The 17,469-nt window shown below is 38.9% G+C and overlaps 1 protein-coding gene across 1 annotated transcript in view; it reads right to left on the reverse strand.

The window, feature by feature from the left end:
* The window catches only part of COL1A2 (collagen type I alpha 2 chain), a 39,273-nt gene that overhangs the window by 13,581 nt on the left and 8,223 nt on the right, over positions 1-17,469 (reverse strand). The window contains exons 7-32 of the mRNA XM_041408440.1: positions 16,650-16,694; positions 16,500-16,553; positions 16,152-16,205; positions 15,740-15,793; positions 15,160-15,213; positions 14,835-14,888; positions 13,075-13,119; positions 12,818-12,871; positions 12,667-12,711; positions 10,538-10,591; positions 9,320-9,418; positions 9,193-9,237; positions 8,986-9,084; positions 8,349-8,402; positions 8,142-8,249; positions 7,266-7,319; positions 7,065-7,163; positions 6,120-6,173; positions 5,642-5,740; positions 4,828-4,881; positions 4,128-4,181; positions 3,948-4,001; positions 3,795-3,848; positions 2,971-3,015; positions 788-886; positions 30-137 (exon numbers count right to left, since the gene is read on the reverse strand). Of these exons, the coding sequence (XP_041264374.1) occupies positions 30-137; positions 788-886; positions 2,971-3,015; positions 3,795-3,848; positions 3,948-4,001; positions 4,128-4,181; positions 4,828-4,881; positions 5,642-5,740; positions 6,120-6,173; positions 7,065-7,163; positions 7,266-7,319; positions 8,142-8,249; positions 8,349-8,402; positions 8,986-9,084; positions 9,193-9,237; positions 9,320-9,418; positions 10,538-10,591; positions 12,667-12,711; positions 12,818-12,871; positions 13,075-13,119; positions 14,835-14,888; positions 15,160-15,213; positions 15,740-15,793; positions 16,152-16,205; positions 16,500-16,553; positions 16,650-16,694 (1,692 nt within the window). The remainder of the gene's footprint in view (positions 1-29; positions 138-787; positions 887-2,970; positions 3,016-3,794; positions 3,849-3,947; positions 4,002-4,127; positions 4,182-4,827; positions 4,882-5,641; positions 5,741-6,119; positions 6,174-7,064; positions 7,164-7,265; positions 7,320-8,141; positions 8,250-8,348; positions 8,403-8,985; positions 9,085-9,192; positions 9,238-9,319; positions 9,419-10,537; positions 10,592-12,666; positions 12,712-12,817; positions 12,872-13,074; positions 13,120-14,834; positions 14,889-15,159; positions 15,214-15,739; positions 15,794-16,151; positions 16,206-16,499; positions 16,554-16,649; positions 16,695-17,469) is intronic.

Below are 17,469 nucleotides of genomic sequence, written 5' to 3' on the forward strand. Positions count from 1 at the left end.
TGCAGAAACAAGCCAGTTGTCTATCTTACCTTCTCACCCTTGCCTCCTGGAACACCAGCAACACCTCTCTCTCCTGGGATTCCACCAGGGCCAGCAGGACCAGGAGCACCAGCAGCACCAACATTGCCAGGCTCACCCTAGCAGCAACAGCATATCATGTAAGTCAGGGTCAAGTCACTCACACAATTTGGAACAAAATCATCATTACTATTCTGCCCATCATTCTACTTGGTTGCAAACAGTGTGAGTAGTAACATTCTTGTCTTGAGCTATTGTACATGTTTTACTTTTCCAGCTAGTGAAGATGTTGGATGTGAACACTCTCTCTGATTCTGTGGGCTCCTGAGGTTTTAGGTCCATTTTCCAAACAAAACTTATGTAGAAAGACTAGCCATGGAAATCTAAAAAACTAAGACCCAGATTCACTTAGCATCAAGCCAACATCATCATTTGCTAGATGATCACTTATTATTGCCCTAATATTTGGGGGAAAATATTGCTAACTACACAAGAACTTCCTGAGTACAAGTAAGTGTGGGTATAAACAGAAGTCAGCATGGATTTTGGTCATCAGATAGGATCTCAGATTCTATCTCCAAATAGAATAACAGCATCCCCAGCTGACATTCAAACTGACTTCCCCTCCCATCATCCATATTACTAAACATAAAGCCATTTAATATTAGTGTGGACTAGCTGGGATGGAACTTCACCACTTGGAGAGAGGTTTTGGACTGTGTTGATCAGGAATTCAACAGTAAGGCAATGGCAGCTGGAAAAGGCATACCTTGTTACCATCGGGGCCTGGTGGGCCAGAGGGACCACGGCTTCCAATGGGACCAGCAGGACCAACAGCACCGCTCTCGCCAGGAGGACCACGCTCACCCTACAGGAGACAGTCTGATCTGAGTGCTTCCCTGAACTGCTCTCTAGCTGAAAGCACTGCCTGGGAGCAATGACAGTGTGGCACATTTTAATCTGAACAAACCTTTAGTTAGAACTGCGCAGCTATTAACAAAAATGGTCATAAGAACTGGCTCTAGCTTTTGACACAAAAATATCAAAATGAAGTAATGAAGGCTTGCAACATGACAACAGCTGACAACTAAAGTATTAATACTTCTCGAACATGGATTTTGGCTACTGTGCTTGTTCTGTTAACAGACATCTTACTGTCAAATCAAGATTCTGTTTTAGGACATATAATGGATTCCAGTGAAATGAAAGGGATAGTAATTGGCAAACAATTATTTATACAGTGGCAAATTCCTGGTGACAGGAGAATAAAGGTAACACCTAAAGCCTATTAATGTGACCTGTACATTATGACAGGTATAAGGATAAATTCTGCATGATAGATCTGGAGATGTGGGAGTAGCCAGAAACTCAACTTGAATGCACATCAGATATATAAAAGATAGAAACACTAGTTTTACTAAAGATATCTCAAATTATCTCAGTGTGATCAAGCTGGACATCAGTGAATAATCTGATAAGGTATAATGGAGTTTTTAGTTCTGCTGGAGAATTTGGAATTTGTATAAGAGCTATAATGCGGTCAAAGAACTGACTTAAGGGGAGATAACTCACCAGTAAAATCTGTTGCCAATGATGCAACAAATTAATTTATATTGTAGAGATGTTCCTAAATTAATTTTTTTCATACATTTTGTTAATTACAAAGAGGCAGAAAAAGAAGAAATATGCAGATATCACAAAGGAAGCACGTGTCAACAGGAAGAAGGATTGGCAGATTACACAGGAAGAAGTGAATAACCTGCTAGATGGCTGTCAGAGCAAAGAGATAAAATTCAAGAGTGCAAGTACTACACTACATATTTAGGCATCAGAACTGCAAATTCTGCTGTAAATGGAGGCTGCAATGGTGAAAATGACTGAAAGGGAAAGGTAATAGCCAACAATATGACACAGACATGTAAAAGGAAAATATGATCTGGCACAATCAGTGGGTTACTTTTAGAAAGTGTTAGTTTTGTGTATAAAGCATCAGTAAGGCCTAATTTTTAATACTGCATGAAATACACTGAGGGCTAGATATGTGATCCTTAGGGCAAGCTAGAGCAGAGGAAAATAACTGTCACTGCTAAGACAAAGGGAACTTGGCTTGGATGAAATGGCAAAATAAGAGTTTAGAGCACATATGGTTTTTGATACAGACTCTGGGCACTAAAACACAGGGAGAAAAAGTGCTGCTCAAACTGATTGAAATAACTTGTAAGAGTGAATGGGAATATCTGTCAGTGGATACATTTAATCTGGAAGTCAGAAGAAAAGAAGAAGCAACAGAAGTAGGTTAAATATCAATCTCTTTAGAGGCGAATTTGGAAAGCAAACACTTTATTGAGCCCTTTATAAACTTGCTCCACATAAATGGGATTCTCCTGCCATGCAGGAAGGCATCCACAAAAAGCTCTTTGAGGATGTCCATTGACAGTTCAGAATTAAAGGGAAGTGGGAGGCAATACCTTCTAATGACTATTCTGGTTTCTGAATTCAGCCTGTTATTTATTCAAAGACAGTACTGGGGAGGTAGGAGCTGCTTAGCAAGGGACAGTAAAACTGAAATGGTCAGGCTAAGAAGGCCTGTGCACAGGCACTGCAGATGAAAACTCTCATATTCATCAGGCCTCAGTGTAACACTGCAGGAGCAGTCCTTTATCATCCACAGTCTCATTGTAAAGTTAACACAGGATATCATTATTTGGGTAATATTCATACTTATACAGAAGTTTACTAGCACTGGCAACTGTGTTAATCCTAACTCAAATACCCTGACACCTGCAAAGAGCAGAGAATATTATCCTTCATTCCTGTAAGTCTGCTGCAATACACTATTCTGTAAAAGAGAAGAGCTTTTTGCCTTGAGGAACATGGAAATGTACATAGCTACTATTATTATTGAACACATTGTTAAGATAGCCTGTACCAGATTTCAAATGAGTTACTCACTCTTGGGCCAGCAGGACCAGGGACACCAAATTCACCATGAAGACCCTAGAAGAGAGTAGATATAGAGGTAAAGTTTATTTTACTTGCTTAAATTGTTTCTTAGCAACAAATGGAAATTCTCAAATTGCAGCAGCATATTTAAAAGTTTCAATCTATTACATACATGGAAATAAGCCCTTCTCCTCCAGGTGCACAGTATCTCAAGGTACACATTAGATAACATTTTTTCATCTGAAAAGTTAGCTATTATATTACAAGCTCTTTTTTAAGTATATGAAATGCAAACTCTTTTACAGGGACATAGATATAACTATAAATGTTAAAGGTGATTATGACACAAAGGATGCACTATATGCAGAGTACATCCCACACTAACTGTGCAGCAGCTAGAGCATGAATTACAACTGAACCACCTCAGCTGGATGCCATTGTACATTCCCTGAAATCAGCTGAGGTGCAAAAACATAAATGGAGTAGTGCAGGTTAGATTGAACCTTGAAGATTTTGAAAGAAATGTGAAGTAAAATATTTTTCATGTACTGTCTCTTCTGGGGGAAGAAGCATATTTTATTGCTACTTAAGGCCCAAAAAGCAAAGGGCTATCTTTGCTCTGTTTCATATCAAAACTTTTAAAAAGGAAGTATCAGGCAAAATCCAATGCAAAAGAGACTATTAAAGTTTGCATGATTGCTTTTAAAGTTACCCTGACTGCTTTGTTTTGGCAAATAGATTCAACAGGCTCTTGCTCCACCACGTGTGCCATTGCAAACACAGCCCTCATGCAATGCCTGCCCCATCCATGGAATGTTGTGTCTGTCACTCACCCTCTCGCCTGGTTTGCCAGCCTCTCCAGCGGGACCCGAGGGACCTGGCAGACCCTGAGAGTAAAGAAACAAGAATACAAATATAGTTAAGGCAGAAACTCTTCACGCTTTGGGAACCATGGATAAGATTGAACAGAGCACACAGTTACTTGCCTGGAAGCCAGGAGGGCCAGCAGGACCTGTTTCACCCTTTCCACCTTGGTTGCCCTAAGTGGAATGAAAAACAAGTGATTAACTTGGAAGAAGAAATACAGGGAAGTGGATTTTAAAATGGGAAGTCCCATTAATGAAAAGTAAATCACAAATTGGATTTGTGTGGAGGCTGTTACTTACAGTGACTCCAGGAGGACCTTGAGCACCGTTGTTTCCCTCTGGACCGGGAGCACCCTGTATATGTTCAAGCAGAAAGCTATTATCAAAGTTTTAATTTGATATGAGTAATATCTTTAAATGATTATGTGCCAAAACCAAACATCTCTGACTGTGTATTTTGAACTTAACCATTTACTTGCAAGAACTTCACAGCCAGAGGTACTAAAGATGCTTAAAATTTTAAATTCTCATCATTGTTTTAGTTATTGCAGCACATTCATATTTAAGAAAACTTCTTTTGGAATTACAGAATATAGAAGCCTTGCTGATACCATTTTTCCCAGACAAGACTGTCTTTTGGGTCCCTTAAATGGAAGAATTACAAGTTTCAACTACGAGTAAAAGATTGGAAATTTACAGGATGAATTAGAAACCATACACTGTGCTATAAGATTTAAGGACAGGGAGTGCTATTTTTTCCTCTTCATAGGATAATACCTCATAATTGATTACCCCACTAATACCCAACAAGGGGAGTTTTCATTTATCCATTAAGTAATAGCCCCCACTGACATGAGGCTAAAAATAATGCAATCCTAAGGGCTTTTCTAATTTCATCATCTAGTCACACTTGCACCAGCCAATGCTATCTTATTACAGAGGTTTGGAAAATCTACTTTTTTTCTCTCTGGAAGGTGATAAAGAAAATATATCCACGTACCCGTGGGCCAGCAAGACCAACATTGCCTTTTTCACCAGGTTTGCCAGGTTCACCCTGAAGTTGAAAGAAAAAGATATAAAAGTTAACCAATACTTCATATTGGATTCCATTTAAACTACTAAGCAGAGACTTCTTCTCACTGCCAGAAGATTTACTGCAATATTTCTTTAACCCAAATTAAAAACACACACAAGCTCTATCTGTCTTTTTGGATCACTTAGATTAGCTCAAACATATATGTCTTTTCAAAATTCGATGCCTTTTTGTTTTTAAGATTGTAATTCACGGCACTCTACGCAGTATCCCATGTAATACACTGTATGTCTGCATGTGTGTGTATGTACAGCAACACCCAAGTCCAGGACATGATTGTTATCTGTGGCCTCTGTGGGACACGTAAAGAACTCCACTGAAGTCACTGGTAGCTTTTCTTCTAAATTGACTGAGCTTTGGATAGTGCTCCATAAATAACAGTACTCTGGAACTGTTTTAATGGCCAAACTTGACAGAACTTTTACAGATGTGAATATACAGAAATGATAAAATGGACATGCTGAAATCATAAAACAGACATATATTATTCTAATCACTTCAATTTCAAAATATCCCTAAGCTAATTAAACTGCTTTTTCATTTCTTTAATTATATTTTGGATAACTGGAAAATAATTTGGAACAGAACTCTTGAATGTAAGCGGATGCCATCTGATGAGGAGGATACAGGGAGATGTGTTAGATTAAGGATAGAGCTGGGACTCTACAGATTAGTCTGGAAATACTTTCATAGTAATAGGAAGTTTCTGTACTATACTTACAGTGGGACCTTTTGGTCCAGGGAATCCAATGTTGCCAGGCTCACCTCTATTACCAGCTGGACCAATTGGCCCAACTCTACCATCTGCTCCAGGGAAACCCTAGAAAAAGAAATCATTCTATTAAATGGTTGAGGTAATTTAATTAGAGTTCAGCTTTAGGAGAAATATGTACTGACAGGAAGCAAATGTCATTTAACTTTTCACCATTGTTGATACATTGCATGCTCATGCATCCCTCCCTTTTCCTCCACCTTGTAGAACTCTGTATTTCTTCTTCCCCTTCCAGGACCCAGGCCTGATCTGAGACCCACAGAAATGAATGGAAAGCTTCACACTGATCTTCTGAGTAATACAATAGAAAATCTTGCTGATTTTACACAGTTGTGTTAGAGCTCAGTGCTGAGATGTCTGCTTTATACAATTGCACTTCATTCTTTTCCATGCAACGGGGGAACAGAATAAAAAGCAAGGTACTTACAACAGGACCTTCCTTGCCAGCAGGGCCCGGGCTTCCAGGCTGACCTGGGAGACCCTGAGAAAGGAAAAGTTTCATGGTTTTAGAATGAAACCTACTCACGCAACATGTAACTATAATTTTTTCTACATCCATGCATGCACACACACAGAGGTGCCAAGTTATAAGTGCACACTGTCTACGCAGGACTACAGGTGCTATCACATTTCCACCTGAAGCACAGTGACTTCCACTGAAGCACTGACTGTTAATTTGGTGGTGTGTGCTCCCATGCCAGTTGAAACTCAGTATAGGAAAGTACCTGTTTTAATCAGAGAAACTCATTTAGGGTCTGCTTTGGAGGATAGCGTGCCTCAATGTTTTCAGATGCCTAATACTCATATGCACACTGCAAACTTTCACTTCACAGGGCAGGGTAGGAAGAGAAAGAATAAGGAGTGTAAATAGAATGAGATGAACATAATCTGGCTGCAGCCCACACCACTAAAAGTAAATGGCTGTTTTTAGTGAAATCATTTGCAAAATAAAAAAGAAATAATTGAGATCAGCCATTTCATATCATTTTAGTAGGGTCTGCTTTTCGTTGAGTTCATTAAAGAGAACACACACACACACCTTAATTGTGACCATAATGATCACATTCTGTAACTAATCACAAGTGGGTAACCCCTTACAGAAGTCAATGCAGTATCCAGTGCATTGGACTCTATCCCAAGGCCATCAAATACTCCCCTAAAAAAAGCAACTAAATTCAATAAACACTTTGATGCTTCTTAATCATTCCTAATGGGGTTTTTTCAGTTGAGTGGTTCCACAGTTTAGTGGTGCCCTAACTGTGACTAACACATTCTAATTTTTTGCAGTTGGATTTCTGAATAACTTTGTCCATTAACTGAAGTAATTTTCTTCCTATGTAGTTCAAACTTAATCCACAGAGTTCGAACTTACTCTTGGACCCATAAGACCAGGCTCACCAGGACGGCCAGCATCACCATTAGGACCCTTAGCACCAACAGGACCACTAGCACCACGGTTACCAGCAGGTCCCTACCAAAAGGAAGAAATAAAATTAGGCAGAGGTAGCAAAAAGCATTGCAGATCTGTATATAAAAGGTGGTTCAAAAATAGTGACCCAGACAGAAGTCTTACCATGACACCAGCTCTACCATCAGCTCCAGGGAGCCCACGAGATCCAGGTACACCCTGCAAGTCAACACAAAATGAATCAAGACAGGGAAAGAAATAAATCTGTTCCTATGAGGTGTATAGTGCCTACTAGATTTCAGCCTTCCAACCAAGTCTGCTGAATTTGAGGTAGGTGCAGCTTTAAGCACACACACCTCAGTGTAAATAGGTATTCTGAAAGAAATCCCTCTCACTTCCTGTAGATTTCTTTAAATTGTAATCTGTATAATTTTCAGTGTTCATTGTAACTAATAGTATTTCTAGCCAGCAGCTAGGATCCCACAATCTGCCCCACAACGTTCCACATTCCCTGTAGAGGGTTACTGACTCTGAATTCTTTATCTCTGGAAAAAAAAATCTGGGGAAAGCACTATCATTTTTCTTATAATTTTCCTCTGAATTCTCTTCCTTCATGAAGCTACATGCTTCCTGAAGTTCATGGAGTGGCTTCCTCACCCAGTGAAAAGTTTACTAGGCATCCTTGAAGACAATGAATTTAAAGCTTTTGTCCCCCATTATGTGTGAGCCCATTACCAGTTTTAAGCAGTTAAATCCCATCACAAACTTTTAAGAATAATCAGAAGATAATTCACTAAATATTACATAGTGGATAAATCAAAGCCATCTCTAAATACTTCAGGGATAAGAGAGTAAACAAGCATTAATGCAAAGCCAAAATGGGTTTGGTCCCAACTAATCAAAAGAATTGAAAATTATCACTGCTTAGCAGCATTAATGGCAATTTAATTACCCATAATTATTTAATTTGCCTGTGGGACTCTAGATTGATTTCCACTTTCCTTTTTACTTCTAACTCTGGAACATGAAAAGAAAACCTACTCTCAGACCAGCAGGGCCTGGGGGACCAGCAGAGCCAGGTTCACCAGGGCTGCCTCTCTTGCCTTCCTCACCACTAGGGCCAGGAGGGCCAGCAGGTCCAGCAGCACCCTATTTTGAACAAACAGAGAAAAAGAACATATCAGACACCCTGTTGCAGATATTATCAGGCTTTTGATTGAAAAAGCCTTCACATTTTGCCATACTTACAGGCTCACCCTTCATACCACTTTCTCCCTTGGCACCAGCGGGGCCTGGTTCACCCTAGAGTCCGAAACAAAGAGATGACAGAATTGGGCATCATTCCAAAAACCCCTCTTCTACCTGGAGAGTTTATTAATGAATTAAAAAATTATTTTATCACCTAATGGTATGCCTCCCTCTCTTGTGAAAATGGCCAGTGAGCATGACTGTATTTTTGACTTAAAAGGCACAAAAGCAAACATGATAAAGGTGCTTAGAAATGGCAGTATTGAACAATGACACATTTAGGGCTGTTTCCTCTACTGAGGATACCCACTGAGGGCCTAGTGACATTGCTGCCACGTCTCTCTCAGTGCTATCAACATGGACAGAGCTTCACAGTCACATATTATTCTGCACTGGAAGGGACCCACAAGGATCACTGAGTCCAACTACTCCTTGCACTTATGGGGAGTGCAAAGTGAAGCTTTTCAGTCTCAGCATCTAAAGCAAGTAATGAGACACAGAAATTGTTCTACAATGTTCTAGTACAGTGCATCAAGAAAAGATGTCTGCACTGTAAGAAAAACATGTCCAGAGATCTTTTACAACTGTGGACACTGTGTCTGGTTTTCAAATACATGCAATATAAGAGGTCACTTACAACAAGTCCTCTAGCACCACTAGGACCAGCAGGGCCGGGAGGACCAAGAATACCACGGGGACCAGGCAGACCAGGAGCACCAGCAACACCAGGAAGACCCTGTCCAACAGAGGGGAAAAAAGGTATTGTGAACCCATTGTCTTTTCTGCTGCATTAACTGAATTGGGTTTTTTTAGAGGAAGCACGTGTGAGTGTAGTTGTACTTACAGCTGCACCTTTAGCCCCTGGAAGACCATTAGCACCGGGGTTGCCCTGTTAAGAAAGGTAACAATACTGGTTAATTAAAAATCAAAAGTGAACACATCTCACAGATAAAGCCTGGCAAGTTACTCACTGGAGGGCCAACAGGACCACTAGAACCAGGAAGTCCAATCTCTCCTCTTGGGCCGGCAGGACCACTAGGACCAACATTACCAGCAGGTCCGATTTCACCCTGTTGGAGAGAAGGACAGAGCCCTCTATCAGTGTACACAGTCTCATGGCAAGAGTGAAGCAATCCTGTATCAGCCTGGCACGAAGATAATCATATTTGTACAGTCCCACTTCAGAGGCCAGGAAACCAAGCAGGTGAGAGCTTTTAATGGATTTTAAAGGCACTCAGGTTGGGATGTCTATTTAGGCTCCATCTAAGGTAATGGCTAAGACAGGAAAAGCAGATGTTTACCCATAAGTTTGACCAAAAAAAATTTCAGAATTCCAGTCTCATTTGCATCCATGTGCCTCCAGAATTGGCCTGAGGTGCCACAGTACATGAGACCTAATTGGCCATTATCTTGCACTTTAGGATGCCATTTGCATTGATGCAAGATGCAATATTATGCCTGATCAGAGTATGATAGTGTTCACAATGGAGTAAATGACAAAAAAAAAAGATTCTTGATTTTATTTTCAGAAGGTTGTGTTCTGTAAGTTTACTACAAGAACCTGAATATAATAACATGGATTTTATGACAAATGGACAGCAAAATTTGTAAATTAAATATATGCAATACTCTTTCCTCAAATGCTCTGTCCTTCCTTGGTCACTCAAAATATTGAGGCTCTTACCCAGGTAAAAAATTGTAAGATTTGAGCAATAATTTAAATTATAGTCTGCAAGAGCAAAATCGTACTGCCCAAAACCTGAAAAATTTTAAAGCAAATTCTTCATTGTAATTTCAGGGACTTAGACTGGAAGTAGCCCAATATTCAAATGCAGCTTCTTCATTCTCCACTATTTCAGTAAAGTGATTTAACTGCTGCCTCACTTATTTATCATGATTCATGTCACCCTTGTAAAGTGCCCCACACAGGAAGCAGTAACAGGGTTATGTGCTTTCCTGAACCTGCTCAGCTCCAATCTTCAGCTGTGAAGTTAAGCGCTGACTTTTAAATTAGCATTCATATCTGATGTTCTCCAAATACAGATCAGGATGAGATTGAATCCTTAGAGTAACTAAAAGAAAGCACTCTTAGTTCATAGAGGATGGGGTTTTTCTGCTGCATAGAAACTCTAAGAGTTTCACTATCTCTATCAAATATCAAATGTACCAGTAGAAGCAGATGTTCATACCTTAGCACCAGGAGCACCTGGGAAGCCTGGAGGACCAGCAGCACCAATAGGGCCCTGGGAAGTGAAAGGGAAACAGTTGTGTAAAGGTATTCAGTGACAACAGAAACATCTTGCTTGTTGAAGTAACCAGATTAAAGAAGTGCACATTTACTTATTACACACATTACCCCCTCAGCATTCTAGTTGCCTTTTGCAGTTCCAGACTGATAGATTTGGCTCACTACAAACAGTTAAGAGCCAGGTGAGTGCTTAAACAACATTTACAGTGCAAATTAGGCAAGAATTGGTAAAACCTTGCCTTGAGGCCAAACACCTGAGAAAGAACAAACAGAGGATGAGCAGAGGCAGGCATCTGCAAGGCAAGATGACTGATTCTACTATGTTTACCTGTTGCTGTGAGATTTATAATTACATTGGGACCAAGTTCCAATGCACCAGACATTACAAGAGAAGATACACTGATGGATTCATAGCCTTAATTTTTAATACATACAAATTAAAAAGGGATAGTTTTTCTTCAATTATTAATTAAAAAACCAACTCATTAATTGATATTGAGAATCAGTATCTATTTTTTTGTGAGCTAACATATTTCAGCGAGAAATATTTATAATGAAACTGCTTCACAAATCCAAGATAATAAACCATGCCAGCTGGTATGACAAAGAGGAATTCAGACATTATACAACCGACTCTGTTATAAAGGGGGTATCTGGAATTGTCACTAGTTTTGCATAAGCAAAAAAAAAAAAAAAAGACCAAATGCCCTATAGCATATGTGTGAAAGCATTAACTTTCAGAATTTTCATTGCAATGACTTTTTAACATTTTAAATTTCAAGTGGAAAGAAAGATAAAACATTATTTCTGTTTTCATTTAAAAAAATGAGTGTTAGCAACTGCTTTGCAGAATATTTAAGGTATCATAACCTAAGTATGTGACAAATAACTTCAGCCTGGGACAGACACTGGGACATAACACAACACTGTGCCCAGTGTGAATAACAATCTATTACAATTGACAGCTTCAGAACATTTTTCCTATAGCAACTCAACTGCCTTAATTCAAAATGTCTTCAGCTAAAATGTTTTGGTTCTACTACATCAGATCTTAGCCGTAAGATTTTTATTTGCCTGCAATTTAACTGCCCAATCACATATTTTTTAAATACTCCACATGGGAGAACATACGAGAAACTCACAGCCATGCTCACATTCTACTCTGTTAAAGCACAACAGGTGTTTGAAGTGACAAGGGGTATTAAAATCAACTTTGGCAAAACAGAATCAAGTACAGCTTTATCGTAGTCTTAATTTTTAAAGGTAGGAAGAAAAAAACCCTATTAACTGTTATTACTATTGCTCTGCTGTATTCCAGATTTGTTTTATAGTTTCAAAACTATATCCTTGTACTCAGATTTACGTGGCTGAGATAAATGAGGCTTCTGAAGTCAGGGGTAAATTATGGCAACACTAACTCCTTTTAAACAGACAAATCTGCACTGGATTAACTCTTATTAGAATAGTTACTGTTTACCAGTCAGATCTGGAGAGTTGGATCTTGCTGGCCTTTCACACTAGCTCACAACTCAGGTATCAGTGGTGAATGAAGAAGGCTAGTGCCTGCAGGTGCAAAGCTATGCCCTGTTGTGCAAATATAATTTACAGGATGTATATAATTATAGCCATCTGTAACACTTGCATGGAATGTATTTATAGTCATCTGTAGCACTTGCATGGTATGCATCTGTTAAAAAGAGGAAAGTCTCTTCAGCTTTTGGATGAGAATTATTCTGTTAGACTGTTGGAAATGAGAATTCTGTGCACTGGGTATTTCCCAGTGAGATGTGCTGGAAAACCTTCTTATGAAATCACCAGTGCAAACAAGACAGTATTTGGTTCCTTTGATATGGATGCATTTAATATAAATCCTGAGGCTCTCATAATAAAGTCTGCAAAGGATGTATGTTCCACTAATTCTCTTTGTGATGGTCTGATAAGCAACAAAGAACTATGTTAAAAACATCAACACAATAAACTTCTTAAAAGCCCAAGAAATCCTCGAAAAACAGGAAAAGAAGCACAAAGCCTAATGGAACCAGGCTGTCAAAAAGCAAGACTGAAACTTACAGCAGGTCCAGTGGGGCCAGCGCTGCCATCACTTCCACGAGCACCCTGTGAGGAAAGAACATGATAAATAGTTCAAAAAGAGAACTGAATATCAGAGGAAGCCACAGTAAGTGGTTGCTATATGATGACAGACAGATGGGAAGCCACTTACAGCTGGTCCAGGGGCACCTACTCTTCCTCTCTCACCAGGGAGACCACGAGCACCCTTGAAAGAAAAATTAAATTAACTCATTTATATCTTTTCATTGAACATAGATATATAGAGATCTTTCCCTCTGCTAAGTCACATTACTATTACATTAGAATATCTGGGTATCTGGAGTGTCAATAATGACAAATATTGAAGAAAATGCTGGCTGAACTTAATCTATCAGATTGTACTTTCCCACAGCAGCAGTGAATACTTACAGGTTGTCCTGGGGTACCATTTTCACCAGGGGCACCAGGCTCTCCCTATGAAAAAGAAAGTTTGGAGGCTTGAGTTACTTACAGGATGCTTTGGACAGACAGTCTAACATTATCAGAGAGATTTTCAGCTACTGGATCCCACTTTCTGTGTCTTCTGTAGCATTTTATAACACAACACTGTCCATGTTTCTGCATCACACTATACCATAATAGCACATCAAGTCCTGAGGGTGCAGAGACTGCAATTGTCCCTGCATATACTGGAACACGGCCAGATGGAATCCTTTTAGAAGGGGAGGGCCAGAGAAAGTTGTGTCACTTGCTCAGCTTTCTTCACCCCCTTTCTTTATGCTGACATTTACTCTATAGTACACATTTAAGAGATTGGATATGGATAGTCAACTACAAATCCAGATCAATCAGCAGCTGCTTTTTAGCTAGAGCAGGAGCAGAATGATGCTTTCTCTTGCCTTAGTGTAAGTTGACAAAATCCTCTCAAATGACTTAAAATAAGGATCTGCCTCAGGTATTTTTAACTTAAGACTAACAATAATAAGTATTTGAGCACCAGCCATTAATACCTGGCTCTTCTCCCTTCACTACTGTATTCTCAACAGCCTTCTCAACAGGTCTAGGCTGGTCTACAATGACAAGATTTGTCATTCAGGTATATTCAGGATACAAGTGCTTGTATCCTGAATACACCTGAATGCACCTGGTCTTAAATGCTGCAAAGAGAGCAAGTTTTTGCCTTCATTGCTGCTTTCGGCATGGTTATATCACGAACAACCTTGATTTAATATGCTGGTGTTTTCTAGCACTCTTACTGTTCTGTCCTTTACTTATGTGCTTTATCTGCTTTGAATCTCCAATGACTGGACAGACTTTGTCACGTAAACTTTTCTGAAGGTTAACAACTTGCAGTGATATTGAAGATTGCTATGTTACAACTAAAAACCCTATAACCAAGTAGTGCTAAGCTCTTGGAAACAAAGCAAGATGGAGAATTAGTATTTGAGTTTTTTGTTGTTTTATTAGAAGTCTGTGAATATAAATCCCCTATGAATAAGTCAGAATTTCCTATAACACAATGATGCAACAGTCAATTTTTCAAGAACACTGATATTAGGCACTGAGGTAGAATGGGAGAAAAAACCCTAAAAGACAAAGAGTTTACCATAGAGATTTCTAGACTATATTTCAGAATATATTATTAGGGGTTTTTTTTAAGGCTAGTGTTCAAATGTGCTCCAATGTGAAGACAATAAAAAGAACAAGACTGTGAGGATCAAATAGCCTTAACTCAGAAAAAGCACTGCATGTTTACAAATTTTTAGCAAGAACCCTTACACTGATCATGTGTCTCACACAACAGAGTTTTGTAGGAAAATGAGATATTTTCATTTTAGCATGCTTTAAAAAACCTACCCAAATGTAGAATACAATCCAGAAAAGAGCAGAGATAGCAAAATCAGTCTGAAGTGCTGCTGAATCACTTCATTAAGAGCCCAATTCTACAGCCTTTATTCACTGAAAGTAATAACTTGCTTACAACCTGATTGAGGGCTTGAGACTAAGGTCCCAGGAAGGTTTTCTTATGACAAAGCCCATGTATTTGTTCTACATGGATCCACTGCCTTCTAGATTACTGCAGCTGGGCAATGTTTAATGGCAACATGGACAACTGATTGGATGGGGCTTCACATGTCTTTTGCTAGGAAGAGCTACAAATGTATCCTGCATTTTTAGATTGTCTTTACCTTGGTGCCAGGAGTACCAGGTTGTCCCTTTTGACCATCCAGACCATTGTGTCCCTGTATTGAGTAGAAAAATAAATATTGATACATATTTTCTCTCAAATGGCTTTATGCAAATTCTTAGTCTTATAATATAAAACTTTCCTCCCACACACAACTGTTTCTTAATACAATCTTCTGATTTTTCAAAAGTAATTTATATCAGGCAATATTAACAACTTTGAAGAGGTTCATGCACTCTTCACTTGCAGAGGATTTCCAGGGGTTTTCAGTGTGTTACAGTGATGTTAAATATTAAATATTCAGGGAAGAGTATATATGTACTCACCCTAATTCCCTTAAAGCCAGGCAGACCAGGAGTTCCAGGGAAACCACGAGCACCCTAAAAACACACAGTGCATGAATGATTGTATCTCATATTATAGACTGCAGTTAAAAGGAAAGATGATGAATAAGTCTTCCAATAAAACGAACAAGTAGATTTGGGTCATTATCCTTCAAGTAAGAATAGAATCCAGATCCTAACCTCTCAGGACCAGACTTGTTTCAAGACTAACAGTAATCAACCTGATTTTTCCAGTTCTGAATCTCAGAAATTTCATGCATTACGATGTGACAGCACAGCTTTTTTAACTTTCTATGCCAAGGTGCCTGGTTACCTGTGCAATTCCTCACACTTCTGTTACTGTTATGCCACTTCTGTTACTCATTACTAGCTTTAGTGGGAATGAGGTAGGGAAACAAAATAAAAACACAGCTATATGATATCCCAGCAGGTAAGGGCTGAAATTGTATTAATCCATATAAGGAATATTACTGGACTGCTAAATGTGGTGAAATTCAGAAAGGTTGTTAGGTTTCATTGATTAGTGAACTGGTTTTATTGTATCCGGAAGATCACTACACACCTGAGGTCCAGCAACACCCCTCTCACCAGGTCTTCCAGGTTTGCCAGGGTGACCCTACAAAATGCAATAAAGATGCACTAAGAAGGAAAGCATTTGTAAAACAGCAACACAAACCACTAACAGAAAAGAAAGTACATTGGCAAGGCTTCTCTTTTTCCATAAATACAGGGTGATTCTTAACTTTTAAGTTTTCTTCTCCCTGTATCCAGGCAGTTAAATAATGTATTTAGAGTGGTTTGGAAGTTATCCAATTTTCTGTACATTTCCAGCATCTCTTGTAATTATTTCAGGGCTTTATTTATTTAGCAATGTATAAAATATGGTCAATGGAATACTTAGCTTAACAATAATCTGGTTGTTAGAGTTGAATCACCACCTCGAAAGAGATGAGTAACATTTAATAACCACTTACGTCTTCACCAGCCTTTCCTGGAGGACCAGGGGGACCACGAGGACCCTGGGGACCCTGTCAAAAATAGATTGAGAATTACTTGAAGCAGTCTTCATATACATATACATATACACTGTTTTCTGACTCGAGCTGGGGCATAATTGGAGCCTAATTGAATTTGCACTTTATGACTCCAAGTGAAGAGAGCCTGAACCTGAGTTCAGCTCTGCTTCTGTAACAGGATCAAGCAGGAGTATCCAAATATTCAGAGAAGTGCATATGGGTAGGAGGCATGGGCCTAAGCATTACAAGCCTACTTTGGTGTGCTGTTCCTAATGCTAGCAGTGTCTGTGTGTGATCTTTACTTACTGTTTGACCAGGTTCACCAGGCTCACCAGGAAGACCTTGGAAACCAGGAGGACCCTAGAAAATGAGGGAGATATTATTGGTTTCCAAACAAGATAATTTGTAATTTTACAGGTATGTCAATGTCAGTAGGAGAGAGAAGACTGTACTCACAGGGGGTCCAGATGCTCCAGGTGGGCCTCTGGGTCCCATTAAACCCTAGGCAAGAAAATCACAAGATCTTTTTAAAAACATCACAATTATATAAACTCATCTATAACACAAATTCCCAGCATTCCTAAAACATAGTTAGCATCACAGTTTCCAAAGTGCAATGTTCAAGTGAAATTAGAGGAAGTTAAGAGGTCGGCATGAATTTGCACAGGCAGTCCAAGTGCAAACATCTAATGGTAACAAACCATCACAGAATCCAGTGGGATGATTAGAAATGTACCATTATGGCTGTGAACATCATGATTCATCTTCTTAATATGTTCTGGCTTGTTAGAAAGAGAACTGGTTCATTCTGTTTTGAATTCTTCCCTCTACCCTTCCTGTGCAGAAATGTTTACAGATGATGGTCATAACACATCATGAAAGGCTCATACATATTGTGTATACATCTATTTCCAATAATTATCTACTTCTATTTCTTACAGATGATGGTCATACATCATGAAAGGCTCTTATACATATTGTGTATACATCTATTTCCAATAATTATCTACTTCTATTTAAATATTTCATTGTTTTCTGGTGTTTATTAAATTATCTTCATATTCACTTGCAAAATAAGTCACTAATACACTTTCCTTGATATTATTTAGAATTTATATACATTTTGAAAATATGGGATGAGAAAAATCACTTCTAAAAAGGCAATTGCCATAGATTGGTGCACTCTCTTAACAGTTATATTAAGGTTTACTAAGCAAGCAAACAATTGCAAACTGAAATTTTAACTTACACTTCTGTAGTCCAAACAAATTATTTA

Source organism: Onychostruthus taczanowskii, unplaced genomic scaffold (genome assembly GCF_017590055.1).
Source record: "Onychostruthus taczanowskii isolate IOZ18803 unplaced genomic scaffold, ASM1759005v1 scaffold3, whole genome shotgun sequence".
Classification (NCBI taxonomy): Eukaryota; Metazoa; Chordata; class Aves; order Passeriformes; family Passeridae; genus Onychostruthus; species Onychostruthus taczanowskii.